Source organism: Coregonus lavaretus (assembly GCF_964263955.1).
Source record: "Coregonus lavaretus genome assembly, chromosome: 36".
Lineage (NCBI taxonomy): Eukaryota > Metazoa > Chordata > Actinopteri > Salmoniformes > Salmonidae > Coregonus > Coregonus lavaretus.
The window spans coordinates 14747192-14769281 of NC_140023.1; the positions used below are offsets into that span (position 1 = coordinate 14747192).

A 22090-nucleotide genomic window follows, 5' to 3' on the forward strand; every position below is an offset into this window, starting at 1 on the left:
GAGCTGAGGAGCGTGAAGCTTGTAATAACTATTTACTCATCAGTAGTAGTTCATCAGAGGGGATGTGTGGGCGGGGTGGAATTATCACCAACAATGTTCTCGAAACAGTTTTGGGCAGTTGAGCCGTCAAGTGGGAATACTGCTCATTCCATACTATTATCTTAGGCAAATTATGAAACCGCTCAGCCATTTCAGAGGCACGTCCCCTCCTCTTGGCACAGGCACAAAAGACTGGAGTGCAACTCCCTCCCCCTGGCTCCAGTGCACAGACTGTACAGAGTCTAACTGCTTGGTGGCAAGGCACTCAAACATTTGAGAGCTCTACAAGCACTTACCTATGGAGGGTTGCCATCCAGGGTTGTCACAATCGGAGCGTGAGACCGCAGTTTCTCATCCTGAATCTAGCCGCCATTGCTGCCTATCAACAGGTTTTCCAGGTTAAAAGCAGCAGTAAGACCTACTGATCTCCATCTTAATGGAAATTAATTTTTTATAAGAAATTCATTCACTACAGTATGCGTCAGACTGCAGTATCAAGAGAGGCAGTTCTCTTTAATTTAGCCTACAGAGTATGTGTCTGTCTGCCCACGTTGTTGATCTCAAGAAGCTGACTACACAGCATGATCATTACACAGGTGCACCTTGTGATGGGGACAATAAAAGGCCACTAAAATGTGCAGTTTTGTCACACAACAATGCCACAGATGTCTCAAATTGAGGGAGCGTGCAATTGGCATGCTGACTGCAGGAATGTCCACCAGAGCCGTTGACAGAGAACTGAATGTTCATTTCTCCAACCGGCCTCACAACCGCAGACCACGTGTAACCACGCCAGTACACCCCTATTCACGTCGACGGGACCGCAGTAGAGAAGGTGGAAAGCTTCAAGTTCCTCTGCGTACACGTCACTGGCGATCTGAAATGATCCACCCACACAGACAGTGTGGTGAAGAAGGCGCAACAGCGCCTCTTCAACCTCAGGAGGCTGAAGAAATTTGGCTTAGCACCTAAAACCCTCAAACTTTTACAGATGCACAATTGAGAGCATCCTGTCGGGCTGTATCACCGCCTAGTACGGCAACTGCACCGCCCGCAACCGCAAGGCTCTCCAGAGGGTGGTGCGGTCTGCCCAACACATCACCGGGGGCAAACTACCTACCCTCCAGGACACCTACAGCACCCAATGTCACTGCCTGTTCACCCCGCTATCATCCAGAAGGCGAGGTCAGTACAGGTGCATCAAAGCTGGGACCGAGAGACTGAAAAACAGCTTCTATCTCAAGGCCATCAGACTGTTAAATAGCCATCACGAGGCGGCTTCCACCCGGTTACGTAACCCTGCACCTTAGAGGCTGCTGCCCTATATACATAGACTTGAAATCACTGGCCACTTTAATAATGGAACACTAGTCACTTTAATGTTTACATATTTTTGCTTTACTCATCTCATATGTATATACTATATTCTATTCAACTGTATTTTTGTCTATGCCACTCCGACATTGCTCGTCCTAATATTTATATATTGCATTATTTCACTTTTAGACGTGTGTATTGTTGTGAATTGTTAGATATTACTGCACTGTTGGAGCTAGAAACAAGCATTTCGCTACACCCGCAATAACATCTGCTAAACGTGTATGTGACTGGTAAAATGTGATTGGACCTGCACATCCGGCTTCTTCACCTGCGGGATCGTTGGAGACGAGCCACCCGGACAGCTAATGAAACTGAGGAATATTTCTGTCTGTAATAAAATGTCTCCCGAGTGGCGCAGTGGTCTAAGCTGTGCCACTAGAGATCCTGGTTCGAATCCAGGCTCTGTCGTAGCCTGCCGCGACCGGGAGACCCATGGGGCGGCGCACAATTGGCCCAGCGTCGTCCAGGGTAGGGGAGGGAATGGCCGGCAGGGATGTAGCTCAGTTGGTAGAGCATGGCCAGAGTGACTTACAGTTAGTGAGTGCATACATAAAAATTATGTATGCACTCACTAACTGTAAGTCACTCTGGATAAAAGCGTCTGCTAAATGACAAAAAATTTAAATGTAAATAAAGCCCTTTTGTGGGGAAAAACTAATTCTTATTGGCTGGGCCAGTCTCCCCAGTGGTAGGGCCTATGCCCTCCCATGCCCACCATGGCTGCGCCCCTGCCCAGTATTGGGAAATCCATAGATTAGGGCCTATTGAATTTATTTCAATTGATTTCCTTATATAAACTGTAACTCAGTAAAATCTTTGAAATTGTTGCATGTTGCGTTTATATTTTTGTTCAGTATACATTTGAAAAAGTCTAATAAATCCATTTAATATAGCCTACACCATCACAATAAATCCATTATTTATTTTACGCAGGTCTAAAGAAACATTATATGAAGAAAATGTAGCCCATTTCAGAAGAACAGAATAGCATATGCCATAAGGCTGTGGGCTACACTAGTTAATTTAGCAGACAAGACTTGCTTATCATTCCTGTGGCATTATATTATAAGAATACAATTGAACATATCTGAATATAATAGAAAATATATTTTTACTCAAACAATTTCAGAGGGAGGGTGAACATGTGGCTATTATGTGTTGAGCGGTTAACAAAGTGATCATTTGAAACAGGTCCTCCTATATGCTTAATTTAGAGTTATTTATGCAACGTTAGTTGTGATACAAACCTTAGAATGTATTACAAATCAAAACATATAGCCTAAGGCTGCATGATGCGAATAATGAGGATTTGAAAAAAAAGTTGCATGAAAGGCATGCGCTCTGCTCCGTTTCTTGCACAGGCTGCACACACTTCAGTCTCTCATTCACAATTTGACAAGCACTTCATAATTCTCTCACCCATCAGACTATTCTCAATTTAATCTGGTCTTTACATATAGCCTACTAAAATATGTGGAATTATTTTATTTATTTAGAATTGCCCCCCCCCCCCCCAAAACAAATCATAGGTAGGCTACACTCGAATAGCGTGTGTTTCCATACGAGATTGCGCACTGACTGGGCTTATAAGAACGTTTCACTAGGCTCTGTAGGCTATGAGCTCTCCAACCCTGTTCCAGGGGTCCTAGGCCTATAAGTTACGCTTACGAGTTATTTGGCCACTTTAGTTGTGATACAAACCATATCAAAACAGGCTACATGATGCATGCACGACTATGATTTGAAAAAGTCACCAAAAAATGCATACGCCATTTCTTACCCGATTGGACACGCTGGGCATCATTCACAGGTGATAATATTCTCACCCATCAGACTATTCTTAATTTAATCTAGGCTTTACATTTCCTAAATAAGTGTGAAATTAGTTTTGATTTAGAATGGGCCATTATCACGCACCTGTCAGAACAGGGAGAGAAAAAAAAAAAGACAATCCGTATGCACTTCAATAGCGAATGGAGGACCCTTTCCCCGCAGTTCATTTTCATGCCAGCCAGGTAGGCTTCTCCGATTGTAAAGTGAAGCAATGTGCTTAATATTAGGAAAGCTTATAGGAACACTTATTTCATTCCATACATCAACCAGCTTTGAGGAGCTGGCTCTTGCTGCGCAACAGGTGATACTATTCTACTCAAACTCAATGCCAGGGCTCTCATGAAGTGTTTGATTTGCGATTGCATTTGCATTGATGTCAGAGTGATTAGGGGGACAATAGAGCGCTGAGTACCAGGCCATTAGCGACGGCCGTTAGTAAGTTTAGCAGGCTACTAATGACCATCAGCGGCATCAGAGCGCAGTTTTGGAGAAGCGTCATTACCGTGACTGAACGGTTACATGGAATTTGACAGCCCTACTCATACATTCTTCCCCTGCCTTGACTGTGCGAAACCATTGTGATGAGCTAAGGCCAAGCACACCGTTATACAACCCCCTGCTCCGAGGTACGTAGGTACCTTTGAGCAGATTTACATTTGACATTTTAGTCATTTAGCAGACGCTCTTATCCAGAGCGACTTAGTTAGTGAGTGCATACATTTTCACTGGCCCCCCCGTGGGAAACGAACCCACAACCCTGGCGTTGCAAGCGCCATGCTCTACCAACTGAGCAACAGAGGACAGATGAGACCTTTAAGGTTTCAGTCGTGATCGTGTAGCTCAGTCTTCTCTTCTCAATTCATAACCTGACCGGCTCATGAATACCATCTGATATCCATCTCTAAATGCCACAAGGCTGTCCATGCATACTTAAAAATTTAAGTTTTATTAGGAAATCATATAAATAACATTATTAACATGCTGTAAAGGCACTGACAATATAACAGTCAGTGCATATAGCCTAGTAGTGCTGGAGCAGAAAAACAGGTATCATGGCTCTAGGACCGGGGTGTATTACTGCACACTGAGCCATTTACTGTTAGGAGATGTGCACAGCGGTTAGGGATGTATATCTATCCCTTTCAACATGATTCGATTAGAGCCCGTCCGATATGGTTCTTTGGGTCCGATACTGATTCCAATTTTTTGGGGGACAAAACTTACTGATACCGATATCTGCAGATACAGTATACTGTTTTACAGCGGGGAAATGAAAGTAATTTTCCCACACTGAATTCTCATTAATTGCCATCCAAGAGTAATTGTCCAATAACTTTGCTTCAAATGATTTCATGCATTGTGACAATAAAATGGCACATCATGAGAATGGCTGCAAATGTTCAGATAAGTATGAGATTCCCTTTTTTCCATCCTATTTATTGAACATCGGTTGAATTGATCGGCCAATACAGCGGTAAAAGGCCAGTATCTGCCGATAATATCAGTGAACCAATATATAATAATAATAATAATAATAATAAGCCATTTAGCAGACGCTTTTATCCAAAGCGACTTACAGTCATGCGTGCATACATTTTTGTGTATGGGTGGTCCCGGGGATCGAACCCACTACCTTGGCGTTACAAGCGCCGTGCTCTACCAGCTGAGCTACAGAGGACCACATCAGTCGGGCTCTAGATTCGATACATGGGCTCCGATACGTTTTAAACGATTTGGTGCAGTTCGGTTTGATTAGAGAATGAATCGATGCGATTCAGTGCAATACGACGCACTAGCCTAACATTTCTTGCATAAACACATTCATTTTCCATTCTAAATTCAAATCTGCTGCTGATGGAGTTCATGAGCTGAGCCTCTCTGTGCTGGAGCTGTCGGAGCTGTGTGTTGTGTGTGTAAAATTATTTATGTACTATACTGCACAAAAATAAATGCAACAATTTTACTTACAGTTCATATAAGGAAATCAGTCAATTGAAATAAATGAATTCTGCCCTAATCTATGGATTTCACATGACTGGGCAAGGGCGCAGCCATGTGTAGACCTGGGAGGGCATAGGCCCACCCACTGGGGAGCCAGGCCCTCAAAACTTGGGACGTCTGTAGCATTGTGATGTGTGACAAAACTGCACATTTTAGAGTGGCCTTTTATTGTCCCCAGCACAAGGTGCACCAGTGTAATGAGTGCTGTTTAATCAGCTTCTTGATATGCAAATGAGAAATGCTCACTAACAGGGGTGTAAACAAATTTGTGCACAAACGTTGAGAGAAATAAACTTTATCTTTCATTTAAGCTCATAAAACATGGGACCAACACTTATATTTCTTTCAGTATACAGTGGGTAGAACAAGTATTTGATACACTGCCGATTTTGCAGGTTTTCCTACTTACAAAGCATGTAGAGGTCTGTAGTTTTTATCATAGGTATACTTCAACTGTGAGAGATGGAATCTAAAACAAAATTCCAGAAAATCACATTGTATGATTTTTAAGTAATTAATTTGCATTTTATTGCATGACATAAGTATTTGATACATCAGAAAAGCAGAACTTAATATTTGGTACAGAAACCTTTGTTTGCAATTGCAGAGATCATACGTTTCCTGTAGGTCTTGACCAGGTTTGCACACACTGCAGCAGGGATTTTGGCCCACTCCTCAATCCAGATCCTTCAGGTTTCGGGGCTGTCGCTGGGCAATACGGACTTTCAGCTCCCTCCAAAGATTTTCTATTGGGTTCAGGTCTGGAGACTGGCTAGGCCACTCCAGGACCATGAGATGCTTCTTACGGAGCCACTCCTTAGTTGCCCTGGCTGTGTGTTTCAGGTCGTTGTCATGCTGGAAGACCCAGCCACGACCCATCTTCAATGCTCTTACTGAGGGAAGGAGGTTGTTGGCCAAGATCTCGCGATACATGGCCCCATCCATCCTCCCCTCAATACGGTGCAGTCGTCCTGTCCCCTTTGCAGAAAAGCATCCCCAAATAATTGTGTTTCCACCTCCATGCTTCATGGTTGGGATGGTGTTCTTGGGGTTGTACTCATCCTTCTTCTTCCTCCAAACACGGCGAGTGGAGTTTAGACCAAAAAGCTCTATTTTTGTCTCATCAGACCACATGACCTTCTCCCATTCCTCCTCTGGATCATCCAGATGGTCATTGGCAAACTTCAGACGGGCCTGGACATGCGCTGGCTTGGGCAGGGGGACCTTGCGTGCGCTGCAGGATTTTAATCCATGACGCCGTAGTGTGTTACTAATGGTTTTCTTTGAGACTGTGGTCCCAGCTCTCTTCAGGTCATTGACCAGGTCCTGCCGTGTAGTTCTGGGCTGATCCCTCATCTTCCTCATGATCATTGATGGCCCATGAGGTGAGATCTTGCATGGAGCCCCAGACCGAGGGTGATTGACCGTCATCTTGAACTTCTTCCATTTTCTAATAATTGCGCCAACAGTTGTTGCCTTCTCACCAAGCTGCTTGCCTATTGTCCTGTAGCCCATCCCAGCCTTGTGCAGATCTACAATTTTATCCCTGATGTCCTTACACAGCTCTCTGGTCTTGGCCATGTGGAGAGGTTGGAGTCTGTTTGATTGAGTGTGTGGACAGGTGTCTTTTATACAGGTAACGAGTTCAAACAGGTGCAGTTAATGGAGGTAATGAGTGGAGAACAGGAGGGCTTCTTAAAAAAAACGAACACGTCTGTGAGAGCCGGAATTCTTACTGGTTGGTAGGTGATCAAATACTTATGTCATGCAATAAAATGCAAATTAATTACTTAAAAATCATACAATGTGATTTTCTGGATTTTTGTTTTAGATTCCGTCTCTCACAGTTGAAGTGTACCTATGATAAAAATTACAGACCTCTACGTGCTTTGTAAGTAGGAAAACCTGCAAAATCGGCAGTGTATCAAATACTTGTTCTCCCAACTGTATGTAGGCACCTGATCTGAGCCGTAAGGGAGACTAGGCATCTACCACCCCACTACTATCAGATTTTTTTGGGGGGGGGGGGGGCAATGTAGCCTGTTTTTTTGTCCCCCCACTTTGTTTCTGAAATCACTGTCACCCACTAATTAACTTGTAATTTTTGCAGATTAAGTGTTTGAGCTAGTAATGTATCAATATTCATCGTTCACAAAAATGTATTTCAGTGAATCGTTACATGTATATCAGTGAATCATTACATCCCTAACAATGGTACATTACATTTCAGGAAGGCATTGAGATGATTATGTTTATTAAAATCGAGCATTCTGCTGCTCTCCATCCCTTCTGTGTCAGCAATGAGGAAATTCTGAGGTTTATTCCATAGATAGCATAGGGAAGTTGGGTCAGGTCTGCAAGTTAAGCATTTCAGTCATTTCAGCATTTCAGCATTTTTAGTCACACCCACTCTTATCCTACATGCTTCTCAGAGGAAGCCAAAGCTGAGAACACCTGGGCCGCCATTCTTAAAACACTCACCAAGGACAAAACAGAAGGGATTCAAGACGCACTAATGGGCAGTCAAGCTATTAACGAGTTTCTGAAAGTGTATGAGAGGGAGTTGCGATTGAACTGATGGTAAGTCATGCAAGAACACTGTCAATGCCTCCATGGATCTTTCCGAGCAGGAGACCTATTTTACTACTGGAGGAATACAAAGGTACCCAAGACTCTGAGGCACTTCCGAGGTAACTTGTAAATAAAACAACCTGCTACTTGTGTTTTAACACACACCTCAACTACACCCTAAAGGAACATCATTTAAAATCTCCTGGGTCCTCCTTCTAAACCACACTCCAATGACTGGGAGACAGGAATGTGGGATATATGCCTTGCACATTATAACATGACCTATTTGGAACTAACAGACTCTAGAAAGTCTCACTTTCAACCACAGTTCATAATTTGCAAGGAAAGAAAAATGATATGTTAAAGAAACTCCAGCCAGTGTATATCAGATGTAGCTAATTAAGGCCCTACAGGCCTACAGTGGAGAGATCCTCCCCCCGCCGTGCTCTGACTGCAGCCCAAAGCCCTCTTGGCAGCCCTGATATTAAACCACTGCAGCATCATTAATTCAACCTATTGACCCTGGCTGCTGTGTGATCCCTGCGGCGTATGCATCTCACACAGTGTATATTAATAATAACAGAAGCTGTTAAGGTAAGCACATATTGATCCTGGCTGTGATTAAGATAGAGGGGTCAGGGACTGTTCAATCTTGCCTTCTAATGGGGTGACTTCACACGGCTCCACCTCCCTGCCCACCCGGGTTTCTCATGTTTGAAAAGTGTTTGTTCCCTGACCTGATAAATGTCACAGGGCTGACAGGAGGATGTCTGGAAAAGGACTCTGGTTTTCCCTGACACACACACACCACTGTCATTGCACTTCCTCAGCTGTCAGCGAAATCAAGGCGTGCAGCTACTCACTTCACCACCCTTAAATCAGAGTCATCTAAACTGGACATGCATCTTTGGCTGACGTCTTCAAGGTCATTCATGCAACAAATCTCTAGCTAAAAAAATTAAAATATCCCTATGATCTAGAAAACAAACATTTATTGAGTTTCCAAACACACACAATGGGGATACCCTTCATTGCACTGCCTGATTCTGAATTCCAAAGTGGGCGGCAGGTAGCTTAGTGGTTAAGAGTGTTGTGCCAGTAACCGAAAGGTCGCTGGTTCTAATCCCCGAGCCGACTAGGTGAAAAATCTGTCGATGTGCCCTTGAGCAAGGCACTTAACCCTAATTGCTCCTGTAAGTCGCTATTGATAAGAGCGTCTGCTAAATGACCAATTATTTATTATTATTATGTTTGATCAGAATAGATATATAGTATTGACCCATTGAACAACCAAGTCTGAAATCTGAAAATGACCAAGTAAGGACAGTCAATTTAGGAACCAAAATGAAATTCCAATACCAATTCCAATGTTCATAATTTAAAAGCAATTGGAATGGAATTGACGCCAACCCTGGTGACTAATTCTAGTTGTTTCAAGAGATAAGACTTGTGAAAAGAAATGTCTGCCCAAATCTCTAAGCCGGACGTTGAGAGCAGCCTCAAGCAGACAAACCATTAGCATTTCCTCCCTCTGCGTTGCTGCGATAGTGTTTAGGAATTCAACCCCTGCCAACATCATTCTCCCATTTTCCAGGGAAGGAACAAGGTTTGATTCAGTGTCCTGAGATCTGCACAAAATCCTGTCTCAGAAACTGAACCCTTCAGTTCCTAAATGTCAACGCAACCCTGCATCAATCGCAAGGCCCAACTTCCAAGTAGGCGGGTATAAATGTTATTAATGTACTTCAATTCCATCGTAACCACCACAAATCATGAAGTCAGGGTTGAATGAGGCAATTAAATACCAGCTCCACATTTCTTGTGGCTTTATGCCTTTACTCTAGGCACCAATTGCCAAAGTATAAATATAAAATCTAAGCATAAACATCAGGTGCACTTCACTTGTTGGACTAAAACTCCGGCAGAGGAAGAAATGTCTGCTCTCAAACTTACTTATATGAAACTATTTAAATTATGCAGCAAATAGAATGGGAGAATACAATCTAAATCAGGGAAGGGCAACTGACGGCCCGCGGCCACCCTTTTGAAGGTCCTCGGATCAGCACCCCCCCCCCCACAAAAAAGGAACTCAGTCGGGGTCTCAACTTACTGTTGAGTTAGAATACACAAGGTGCAATTTCAAAATTTGGTTGCGCATCAGTTTTTCCTCGTTATGTCAGTCACTGATAGTCAGTCAATTAGCCCGTGTCAGCTACAATGTTTTAGATTACTAAATTAGCTGGCCGCTAAACTATCTAAACTCGTTATCATGGTTGAATTACCGGCCGGGGGGGCCCCCATTGAATTTGTTAGTCTGGCTCCGTCAGATATCATATTGAAACCTGCAAACATTTCTCTCCACCCCAAGGGAAAATCTGTAGAATTGCAGAAAACATGCTATAAAACTGCAAAATTCTCTCTACACCCCACGGCAAAATGTGTATAATTGCACGAAATTAACTAAATCAAATGGCCCCTCATGAGTTCAGATTATTTTCAGGTGGTCCCCACCCCCATCAAAGTTGCCCATCCCTGATCTAAATGCTTGCTGATGTACATTAACGGCAAGAAAATAAAAATCTTCCAGCAAAGTACCCATAATATTCTATAACATGGGTCAAATATGCGCAAAACAGATGACAAAAACAAAACTAGTTTTGCAAAGTCCATTTTAAACTTGTGCTGTGGGAGATGGGGTTTGTCCAGTGCCACATTAAATAATAATAACATTAAAAAGGGAAAGCTAGCCCTGTTCCACTTTCAAAGGCCTAGTTTAATACCCTTCATGCAGAAACTCTCCGTGTGAGAGCCACCCCCAGGTCTCACTCTTAATTATAAAGTGGTTCTCAGTAGGGTTGGGCAATATTTGGGGAGACCTCTTCTATGATATGCTACTCCAAATATTACGATATGCTACTCCAAATATCACGATATCCAATATAATCGTTTTGCGACGTTAAATACTCTTAGTATAGCAAAGAAATAAGTCTTAATTCATTTAGACTTCATTTTAAACATATTGATACAGGCTAACTGATAAAATTGCACCGTTTTGATTTGTAAAGTTCAAATAGAGTATAATCTTGCACATCATGCTAGATCAATGTAAAATATGTGTATGATTAAATCATACATCGGCCCAGCCCTGGTTCTCAGACATCAGTAATACGCTCAGAGGACAGAAGTCGGCTTGAGCCCACAGCTCAACACTAATTGGGAATTCCACTCAAGAATAAAATGAAACAAGTTGTTGAAGAGGCTCATGAAACAAGGACTCAGCTTATTGTACCAGTCTTTCAAAATACAGCTTTTAAAAAGAGTGTTCATTTGAGGTGCAAAATGAAGATGAGCGTGATAGTGAATGTAGGCTACTTTTTACATGCATTGTGTAAGTGCACTTTGGGAAAAGATAAATTCACTCACTAGCATTTAGGGATGTTAATGGTTAACCGTTAATCGGTTAGCAGCTGAAAATATACTGAACAAAAAGAAGCGCAATATGTAAAAGGTTGGTCCCATGTTCAATTTTCCATATGCACAAAGAGCTTCTCTCTCATTTTGTGCACACATTTGTTTACATCCCTGTTAGTGAGGATTTCTCCTTTGCCAAATAAATCCATGCACCTGACAGGTGTGGCATATCAAGAAGCTGATTAAACTGCATGATCATTACACAGGTACACCTTGTGCTGGGGACAAAAGGCCACTAGAATGCGCAGTTGTCACAACACAATGCCACAGATGTCTCAAGTTTTGAGGGAGCGTGTAATTGACATGCTGACTGCAGGAATGTCCACCAGAGCTGTTGCCAGATAATTTAATGTTCATTTCTCTACCATAAGCCACCTCCAACGTCGTTTTAGAGAATTTGGAAGTTTATTCAACCGGCCTCACGTGTAACCACGCCAGACCAGGACCTCCACATCCGGCTTCTTCACCAGCGGGATCGTCTGAGACCAGACACCCGGACAGCTGATGAAACTGAGGAGTATTTCTGTATGTAATACAGTCCTTTTGTGGGGAAAAAACGTATTCTGATTGGCTGGGCCTGACTCTCCAGTGGGTGGGCCTATGCCCTCCCAGGCTCATCCATGGCTGCGTCCCTGCCGAGTCATGTGAAATCCATAGATTTGGCCCTAATTTATTTATTTCCTTATGAACTCTAACTCTGTAAAATTGTTGCATGTATATTTTTGTTCAGTATATATTTGACCGTAATGCTTATCGGTCTATAGGGCAATTTGCATAATGTTGCGCAATGAAATAGGCGCGTGTGTATTTTCGTTAGTCGTCATGCATTTTATTTATCACACGCGCACAGAGCTTAGTTTGAGGAGCGGAAAAGCCTACCTACTGGAATGAAACCTGCTTTTGTAAGCCCAGTCATTGCACAACAAGTAACAATTCTAAATGCAATCGTGTTAAAAATGTTGGTTGCCACGATTAAATCAGCAAATTGGATGTAGTCTATCACAGTGCCATCCGTTTTGTCACCAAAGCCCCATATACTACCCACCACTGTGACCTGTACGCTCTTGTTGGCTGGTCCTCACTACATATTCGTCGCCAAACCCACTGGCTCCAGGCCATCTATAAATCACTGCTAGGCAAATCCCCTCCTTATCTTAGCTCATTGGTCACCATAGCAACACCCACCCGTAGGATGCGCTCCAGCAGGTATATCTCACTGGTCGTCCCCAAAGCCAACACCTCCTTTGGCCGCCATTCCTTCCAGTTCTCTGCTGCCAATGACTGGAACGAACTGCACTAACTCTTATATCCCTCACTAACTTTAAGCATCAGTTGTCAGAGCACCTTACCGATCACTGCACCTGTACACAGCCCTTCTGAAATTAGCCCACCCAACTACCTCATCTCCATATTGTTATTATTTTGCTCATTTGCACCCCAGTATCTCTATTTGCTCATCATCTCTTGCACATATATCATTCCAGTGTTAATACTAATTGTAATTATTTTGCTACATTTGCACACACTGTATATATATTTTCTGTTGTATTTTTGACTTTGTTTTGTTTTACCCTATATGTAACTCTGTTGTTGTTTTTATCGCACTGTTTTGCTTTATCTTGGCCAGGTCGCAGTTGTAAATGATAAATTGTTCTTAACTGGCTTACCTGGTTAAATAAAGGTGAAATAAATACAAATTAAAAGGAGGAGCTATTTTTATTTCCCAATCTCAACTAGTAAAGCGCGCCTCCCATTCGCATGCATAGACTATAGCCTGCCTACCGTTAACTATCAGCGCGTCACCCACCACTTTGCAATGTGAGCTTGAGGCAGTATAATTGCTTGAAACCTGAACATTTTACTTTACTTCAAATAATGGAGGCATGTCTTACCTTGCTTCAAAGTAGCCTTGCGAAAATCCACCCATAGAAACGTGGAGGCCATTATTTTAATAAAGACTTCCTCATGCCATTAACCAGCATTCTATTGGTTTTCATATCAACTTTCGTTGTCTAGAAGCCAAAAGGACAATATTTGTCATATTAGCAACCCATCAAAGTAGTTGCTATTAGATTCCCTCTTTCTACATTTGTAACGGAGATTTTCATATCTCTCACATATGGAACTGCTCGCATTAGGTGCGCAGTTTAGAACTGTGCTTTCAACGAATTGCATTTGGGCAAATGTTTGAAAATGACGTTTTATTAGCTGCTTCAGTACAGGAGTTGCTTGTTCAATAATAGGCTATAGACTTTTGACTGTAAGACGATAGGTTTGCTATTGTTGAATTTTTCTATTAAGCTGTTAATTAAAAACGGCAGGTCCTTTTATGCATGCATGGTATCAGAGAGGATGAGGCGAAGCGAGACGTTTTACTCTCGCCAAAATCTGTCCAAAATAAGTCCAAAGAGTTTCTATGGACTTACTTTCGGCCTACGCTTGTCGCCTGCCTTCCCGCCTTGGTCGACTCCCATTGTTAGGGCGGAAACATACGCGTCTCTTCATTATATACAGATCTCTGATTCGAAAAAATTTAACTGTTTGTTGACCGCTTAATGAGGGTCAGTTACTCCGCTGCAAAATTGATCGACATTTTCATCCCTACTCGTATTACATTACTTATCAGGACATATTCAAAACAATGGTTTCGAGCCTATCAAGTTAACACTGCTTATCAGAGCAAACATCACTGAACACCAGGGTTGATGTGGCTCTTTCTGCCATCTAAACCAATCAATGGCGGCCACTTCAACCTACTAACCAAAGATCATGTGGTTCCTTATACAATTAATTATTTAGGAGTTGCCCCTGTCCTGGCAAACCCTCTACCACCACAATGCTACAGAGTCAAAATGTCTCGAATACTCTGCATGATTATGCTAGTTGAGTGTTAACATGATGGTTTAAGTATGGCTAACCAAACCTTTACATATTATCTGATACCTAAGGAGCCATTTTACATTTTATTCTGGTTTATTAATGTAAAATGTTAACCGCAGAAGGTATCCAACACTGAACTGACAAATCAGATGAACCAAAACAACAAGCTGACGTGGGAACACTAAACAAGAAATCCATTGCCTTCGGCCAGTGCCTGAAACACCAGGCCAGGAGACATATACTGTACGCATTAGTTAACACTATAAAAACATTTGATAATGCATAGCTAACAGTGCAAAGGTCAGTGCAAATTAACGTTTGCTAACGCGTTACAGAACAATGAGCCAGATCATCTCGCGCCATCTAAACCCCAAAACGCGTGAATGTAAAATAAAAAACCTTTCAAATGTATTTTAAAAAGAGATTACATAATTGGATACAAAAACAATACTGTCATTCATTCGTCAAACTATAGTTAACTACTGTTACATTCTATAATAACGATGATCGCTACTAACGTTAGCTAGATAACGTTACTGGTTATGGAAAAACTTTTTCATGCAACACAGTCCGCCATATGATTCACCACTAACTAGCTAGCCGCTTAAGAGGTTAATAAAAGCTAAGCAAAGAATTTCAGCATCTCTTTAGACCGACTAGTACCAACAATAAACACATGCTGCTGGAATTGAACAAATGGTATGTTTTCTTCATAGTTAAAACGTTACTACTGACGTGAATACACATGTCCACGTCGTTCACTTAAAATTCAAATAAACAAATCAACAGGAAAATCCTCAGTCCCAAATGGCAGTGAAATATAGCTAGCTTGCGAGGTTAGCCTACCGGCTAACTCAGTGTTGCACACATTCAATGGGCTTCAAGTTAGAGGACAGGCAAAATATTCAAAGTAAAGATGGTGTTAAACTTACCAAGGTACGTCTTTGAAAGACAGCTATCCACACGAAACGCACAATGACAGAAAATATGCAAATGTTTAAGTTTCAAGTCTAGTTGACAGCATCGCTCATGAATCCGCCATCTTCATTCAGCAATCGATGCATTCTGCTGAAACTCCGGAATGAACCATACACAGCGAGGAGGAGGGAAATTTCTTAACAGTGGACATCCAAACGTTAATTTTCTGGGAAAGTGACTCTGATCGCAGGAAAATCATTGAAATGACCCAATTTGAAACATAATTGTTTTGGTATTTTAAGGTAAAAGCAGAAAACGGACAATAAGATTATTAATGCTTGGTTTTTAACCCCCACAACACTGATAGGTTTGATGATACCCTTGTCCCAACAGAGAACACCCCTTAGCCCCTTTCAATTTCACAGGTGCACAAGGGGCTATAAATACTGAACAAAAATATAAACGCAACATGTAAAGTGTTGGTCCTATGTTTCATGAGCTGAAATAAAAGATACTAGTAATTTTCCATATGCACAAAAAGCTTACCTCTTTCAAATTGTGTGCACACATTTGTTTACATCCCTGTTAGTGAGCATTTTTCCCTTTGCCATGATAATCCATCCACCTGACAGGTGTGGCATATCAAGAAGCAGATTAAACTCATTACACAGGTGCACCTTCTGCTGGGGACAATACAAGGCCACTCTAAAATGTGCAGTTTTGTCACATAACACAATGCCACAGATGTCTCATGTTTGTGTGCAATTGGCATGCTGACTGCAGGAATGTCCACCAGAGCTATTGCCAGAGAATGTTTTGCTAATTTCTCTACCATAAGCCGCCTCCAACGTCATTTTAGAGAATTTGGCAGTTCGTCCAACCGGCCTTACAACCGCAGACTACTTGTAACCACACCAGTCTCCTGGACAGCTGATCAAACTGAGGAGTATTTCTGTCTAATAAAAACCCTTTTGTTGGGAAAAACTCATTCTGATTGGCTGGGCCTAGCTCCCAAGTGGGTGGGCCTTTGCCCTCCCAGACCCACTCATGGCTGCACCACTGCCCAGTCATGTGAAATTCATAGATTGGGGCCTAATTTATTTATTTCAATTGATTGATTTCCTTCTATGAACTGTAACTCAGTAAAATCTTTGAAATTGTTGCATGTTGTGTTTATATTTTTGTTCAGTATATGATAAGCTGCACATTATATAGTTCTGTAATTAATACAAGGCCATAACATACATTTTTCTCCAACCCAGAGATTATTGAGCTATGCTACTCCTTTTACTTGGGTCACCAGAGGACCAAAATCTTGATAAAATGCAAATTTTTGTGTGTGAGCAGGTAGCAAGTGTAGCAACTGTAAAACATTGCAAATGTGTCTTCCTATGTAAACCGCATTCTCTGATGAACCACCATAACTTGGGAACCATTCCATGAAAGCCACTTTGAACTACATTTTGGGAATTGAAGATTATCTGTAATAGCGTTTAAATAAACTCAGATTAGCCAGGCTCCTGGAACTCGATCATAAATTACCCTATGGCTCCCTCTCCTGGACATACTGTGACAGACCGAAGAATGCATTTTACGTCATACCTTTTACGTCATACCTTTTCATTTTGCCAGTCAAATACATTGGAGTTTCAGTGGTCAGAGGATTTAAGAGAAATAAGTAGACTATTTCTGATTTACAGTAATATGTGGTTCAAGTGTCCTTTTTGAACTCACTTGCACTTTCCACCCACATAAAATAAAATTACAGCAGATTAGTGTTTTGAATTACCTTTATTAAGTAAACTCTACATTTCAGTATTGCTTTATCCGTTCTTTTTTAAATTGTATTCTAAATTACAACCTCTTGCAATCAGCAGAATTTTTAATTCTTTTTTCAACCAAGCTACACTTAGAGGAATATAAAAATATCACAGTACATTTTCTACTAAGTCACTCTTCACCCTGTGAGCTCCAGAGCAGGGTTGGAGGTGTGGATTTGGAACACACGGATCTGGCAACGCCCCCTATAGAACATCAATGGACAGTGGACATGAATTCCAGAGTAACAGCTGATGGATGTAACCTGGAAACCCAGTCTGCATATAAGCCTTTATGAGCATAGCACTTTTATGATTCTACATGTGCAGGGCATATGTAAATGTCATGTCCACTCATCCTTTATGTGATCGTGATATTTGATTGGATGATTGTACTTGATATTCGCAGGGGCCGTACACTTTCACTATTGACCCACTCAAAAAGGCCAATGATGAGTTTGGTCCAGCCAGACTCCTGTGTTCCCAGACCCAAAACCTCAAACCGCTAAATTGGAAAAGGTAACCCACACAAAACTCATGTTTACACTCGCTCATTCTCAAATTCCTCTCTGCATACACATCATTCTATACAAAATATCAAAAGCAAAAGATTAAACAAAACACTAAAGAATCCTCACCCGTACTCAGATAATTTTCTAATTTTCATATTACATTTCTTTTTTTAATTATTTCAACAAACTGTTTTTTGTCTTGTTTTTTTCTTTCTTCTTTAAACACTGTCAGAATACCTAAAATTCAGATCCGTAGTGACTGGTGGAGGCTCACTCCCCCAGGACAGAGGAATGTTGCAGTATGAATCTGATTTACTCAGTGGCTTCAATAAAATAAAAACCAACCAACAACATCAACAAAATAAATGACAACTTATACACCCCAAGCAACCATAAAGCATCCTTCGTGACAGCTTCTGGTAGGAAAGTTGGGAGGATGAACATGAGGTGGGAATATACGTTACAGGAAGTTACACAGAGACATGAACCATGATAAATGGGAGCGGCAATTCAGTCACAAACAGACATAGAAAACTATTTAAGCTGATCTCCATTCAGCTTACCTCAAAGCTCTGTCTCACACACACCTATAAGATCTAAAAGGAACTCTAACAGGGTGGGAAATGGGGGTTGATTGTGCTGCCTGTGTGTTTTGTAGGGTGTGTACGTCATGGTACACAAGGAGAGGGGTACGTCAGGTGAGGGAGAGGCCAGGGAGGCGAATGGAGAGAGCTTTCGATGCAGGGCTAAGGGTCGATGGAGAGAGACAGAGCTCGACAGGGCTGCGGGTTTGTGGCGTGGGAGCGTCGTTCCTCTCCCACTCCACTGCCCTCATAGTCATGGGGAGAAGGTGGCCATCTCCAGAGAGATGCGCTGCCACAGCTCCTTGGTCTGCTTGCCCCTCTTCAGGTTCTGCAGCACGTCGTTGAACTGCATCATGCCAACAGGGGTCAGGCAGAAGGCCCCGCGGGCACTGCGGATGATGTTGACAAAGTCATCGTAGTCGGCCGGGGTCAGGTGGATCAGCCGGTGGTGGATGTACTGCAGTGGGAATGGAGAGAGGGACAGAGGATCAGATGAACTGTGAGTCAAACAGGGCACCAAAAGGTCATCTACTTTACTACTTATGTCAATGTTAGGCACAGAGATAGGGCACCCAGGGGTCAAAGGGGCACCAAGGGATCCGCTCTTTACTCAAATCTTAAACCAACCCTTAACCCCAATGAACTGAGAGAATTGGTCTGATACAAGTGTGGTAATAGCTCCACTTTGTCCTCTGAGAGACTCTGGGGAATCTTTGCCACATTGTGAATACCAATCCATTCAGATCTACACAAGTATATAGGGGCTAGGGGGGGCAAGGGGTAGATTTGGATTGGACAATAGCGTTTGGTGGGAATACAGATATCCTTATGTGGTCCACTATCTTAATATTATACCTTGATACAGCCACCTTTAACTAGGTGATTTAAATTATATGGTTCTGGACAATGTATTTCATATTGAGACGTGCTAGCAGGCAGAGTTTAAATGGGTTAATTTAATCACATTCCTCCATCTGAGGGTTAGCTCTTTGTTAGGGCATTGATGAAGTGATGAGATTTCAGTGTCTTTTCACTCCTAGCCTTGTGTAGGTGCTTAATTTTTTACCTCTCAGGACAGATTCTGTATCATAATGAGGTTAAATTGCAAACATTTTAACGGGAAACAGAGAGCGTTTCAATTTTCTCACAATCGTGCTGTTTAATGGAGTATGACTCAAAAGTTACTCATTTGACCTCATTTACTGGAGTTTAATATGAGCAGGATGTGTTCTAAGGGGGAAAGAGGAACCAATTCCAGCATCTGGAATTCATTGCCCTTCAGTGACTGAGGAAATTATTCATTGTCAGTCATGGTACATTTCCTTTTGAGTACAACCCCCAGATACCTCATCTCATTAACTGCCTGATGAGAAAGAGTGGAGGAGAGCCTGTGTCACGCTGATACTGTCAGCGGACATCAACAAATGTGCCGGCACACACACACACACACACTTATGAGTGTGTTTACAAGTGTGTGTAGAAATAACACATCATGCAGATAGAGGAAGTCAGCTGACACTGGGGCAAATAGGAAGAGGTGTGTGTGTGTTACACTGTACACAGTAAGAATTTGGAACGTTCACCTTTAAAGCCCACACAGCAGTTTTATCTAGCCTTGTTTAAAACAGAAAGACAGTGACTCAAACCACAGCAAGGAAGCAAGGAATTCAGTGTGCACCTGCATGTGCATGTGAGCAAGTACAGAATCTCCAGGGGCCAACATGCCTTTCAGCTTTGCAACTGTCACAGCCAGTTAGCCGCTTCCCCATCAGAGCAGGCTATCCAGTGGATGCACTCATGAGTCTCCCTTCTCCACGGTTTGTAGCACTCGGACTTCATCAACTATTTATGTAAGCTGTGAGAAACACTCACTCTCCTTCTCCTCCCTAAGATAATACTCCCTCTGCCCTGCCAATACACAGAATACACCCACTCTGATCAGTTTCTAACCTACGGTAAGGGTCTAGGGGTTGTTTGCGGACTGGGCCCTGGTGTTACCTGTCGATAGAACTGTTGAAGGGGCTAAGGGAAGGATCTAGGGGTTGTTTGCAGCCTGGACCCTGGTGTTACCTGTAGGTAGGCCTGCTGGCAGCGCTGCACCAGTTGGTGGAAGGCAGGCGTGCGGAGGTGGGCATGGATGTGGGCGGGGTTCAGTCTCTGGAGAGCCTCCATGATGATCTCCTGAAGGACGAAGGGGCTGAGCACGCCCTTAGCCGCGCCCACACAGAACTGGTACACGTAGTTCACCCCTGGAGAGGATGGGAGAATGGTATTTAGTATTTACTGACAGTTAGCAAAAGTCTATAGCTAACAGATATGTTCTACTTTGAATTCTGGCAGAGTGCCCTGTCATTTCAGTAGAATCCTCTCAACATTCACAGAAAATGCAGTGCTCCGATTTCAATATTTTTGTTTATGTGTCTTACTTAGCATTCAACTGTAGTCTTCACCTTCTTAAACCACCAGATGCTGTTATGTTTGATGGTGCATCAATACTTCAAATCTATATTTCCCAAAACACCGTAATAGATCAAACAACCACTAGAATCAAAGATGCCCGCAGAATGCCCTCTTCACCCCTGCGTCTGCCCCTTGCTCACCTAGCCGTGCAGCCAGGCCCAAGAGCCACTTGACGTCCTCTGTGTAAGGTGGGCTGCGGGAGAAGTTATTGGGGTGGTCGTTGTGAGCCCTCCTGCCCAGCATCTCCAAAGCTAGCATGCCTATCAAAGAGTCAGGGTCAAATATCACAGTTATCAACACCATCAATTAGTTTGAATCAAAAGCTTAACCATAGCAAATGATTGAACTGATATTCACAGTACATATACCATCTAGTATCACATCTAGAGAAGCTTATCATGGTTCTTAAAATAATGGTTGTTCCTCACCAACTCTGTAGGCTGAGTGCAGGTAGTGAAGGCCCTGCTGGCTGATTGGCTGGCTATGCTGCTCGTCTTCAGACGGGAAGGGCGCGCTGACCAATGAGGCGGGCTGAGAAGACATACCAGGAAGAGAAGACCCCTGAATGGCCTGGATTGTGGCGCCAGAATGGACGCCACCTACTGGATAGAAAGGGGAAAAAGATGCGGCTCCTGAGAGTGCCATGGAGAGTCCATTATAAAACATCCAAGTTCAAAAATGTTTTTTTACAACCTCTACTATCGAATGTGAACCATCAACTACATCCGCTAACATGGGCTTAATAGATGATTATTTTACATCTATAGACAGACTGCTTACAGATCATACAAGGTACAAAGGCGTGCACACACACACAGCAGTGGTCTCTGCTCACCTGCTACAGTGGTGCTCAGAGGCAGGCCGGTCTCGGTGTGATAGGGGTGGACGGCGATCTGGGTCATGGACGGCACGGGAACACCAGGGAAGGTGACCGCTGTCGCTGCCATGGGCGGATGGGGGCCAGTGGCCACTGAGAACGGGTACTGGGCACCGATAAAGGCCGGGTGCATTCCCTGGGAGGGCACACAGACACACTTAAAATTAGTTAGATGCTATTCTCTGTTGCAGTCCTGGGCCACTGTCTTACGCCAGATGGTGCGACATTGGTCTGCACTGAGGGACGAGCAACACGTTGGAGTGTCAAAAGACAATGGTCGTTGTCTTAAAGGCCTAGTGATGTAAAAATGTGATTTTCCTGTATTATATATACACATTTCCACATTATGAAGTTGGAATAATACTATGAAATTTGTGCTAATTCCCTTGAGAAATATATTTCTTTTTTGTTGACCATTTCAAACAATCACAGTAAGGTACTTAATTGTTACCCAGAAATGATTTGATATCGAGATAAAAACAGCTGCATTGGACCTTCAGTACAAAAAAAAGATTGGTATAGTAAAACAAAGAATGTCAGAGATTTCCCTTAGGAGGGGTTACAAGGCCTAGTGTGCTAGCGTCTCCATTTACTTTATTCAGCCTATAATTATTGAGTGGTTGTCAGTCAATACATTCTCCCACCATTTCCTCTTCGACTTCCTGACATACACAAGATAGAATGTAGAGTTTTTCAAAATTGGATTTTTGAAGTCAAACACTATGGGTACACCGGTGCATACTGATC

The 22090-nt window shown here is 42.6% G+C and overlaps 3 protein-coding genes across 9 annotated transcripts in view; 1 reads left to right on the top strand and 2 right to left on the bottom strand.

Moving 5' to 3' along the window:
• LOC311111016 (bifunctional heparan sulfate N-deacetylase/N-sulfotransferase 2-like) overlaps nucleotides 1–15219 on the bottom strand; it is a 177791-nt gene extending 162572 nt beyond the window's left edge. For both annotated transcript variants that reach the window (XM_084153702.1, XM_084153703.1), the window contains exon 1: nucleotides 15108–15219. The gene's annotated coding sequence lies outside the window, so the exon portion shown is untranslated. The remainder of the gene's footprint in view (nucleotides 1–15107) is intronic.
• slc17a5 (solute carrier family 17 member 5) overlaps nucleotides 1–22090 on the top strand; it is a 583343-nt gene that overhangs the window by 544728 nt on the left and 16525 nt on the right. The gene's annotated exons all lie outside the window — the stretch shown is intronic.
• The window catches only part of LOC311110816 (zinc finger SWIM domain-containing protein 8-like), a 33288-nt gene continuing 28063 nt past the window's right edge, over nucleotides 16866–22090 (bottom strand). For 2 of the 6 annotated variants that reach the window (XM_084153388.1, XM_084153387.1), the window contains exons 19-23: nucleotides 21302–21479; nucleotides 20895–21068; nucleotides 20607–20726; nucleotides 20077–20255; nucleotides 16866–18463 (exon numbers count right to left, since the gene is read on the bottom strand). In XM_084153388.1, coding sequence (XP_084009514.1) covers nucleotides 18260–18463; nucleotides 20077–20255; nucleotides 20607–20726; nucleotides 20895–21068; nucleotides 21302–21479 — 855 coding nt within the window. In that variant the 3' untranslated portion in view covers nucleotides 16866–18259. Of the gene's footprint in view, nucleotides 18464–20076; nucleotides 20256–20606; nucleotides 20727–20894; nucleotides 21099–21301; nucleotides 21501–22090 lie in introns of all 6 variants that reach the window. The other 4 variants (XM_084153385.1, XM_084153384.1, XM_084153386.1 and 1 more) reach the window with 3 other exon arrangements.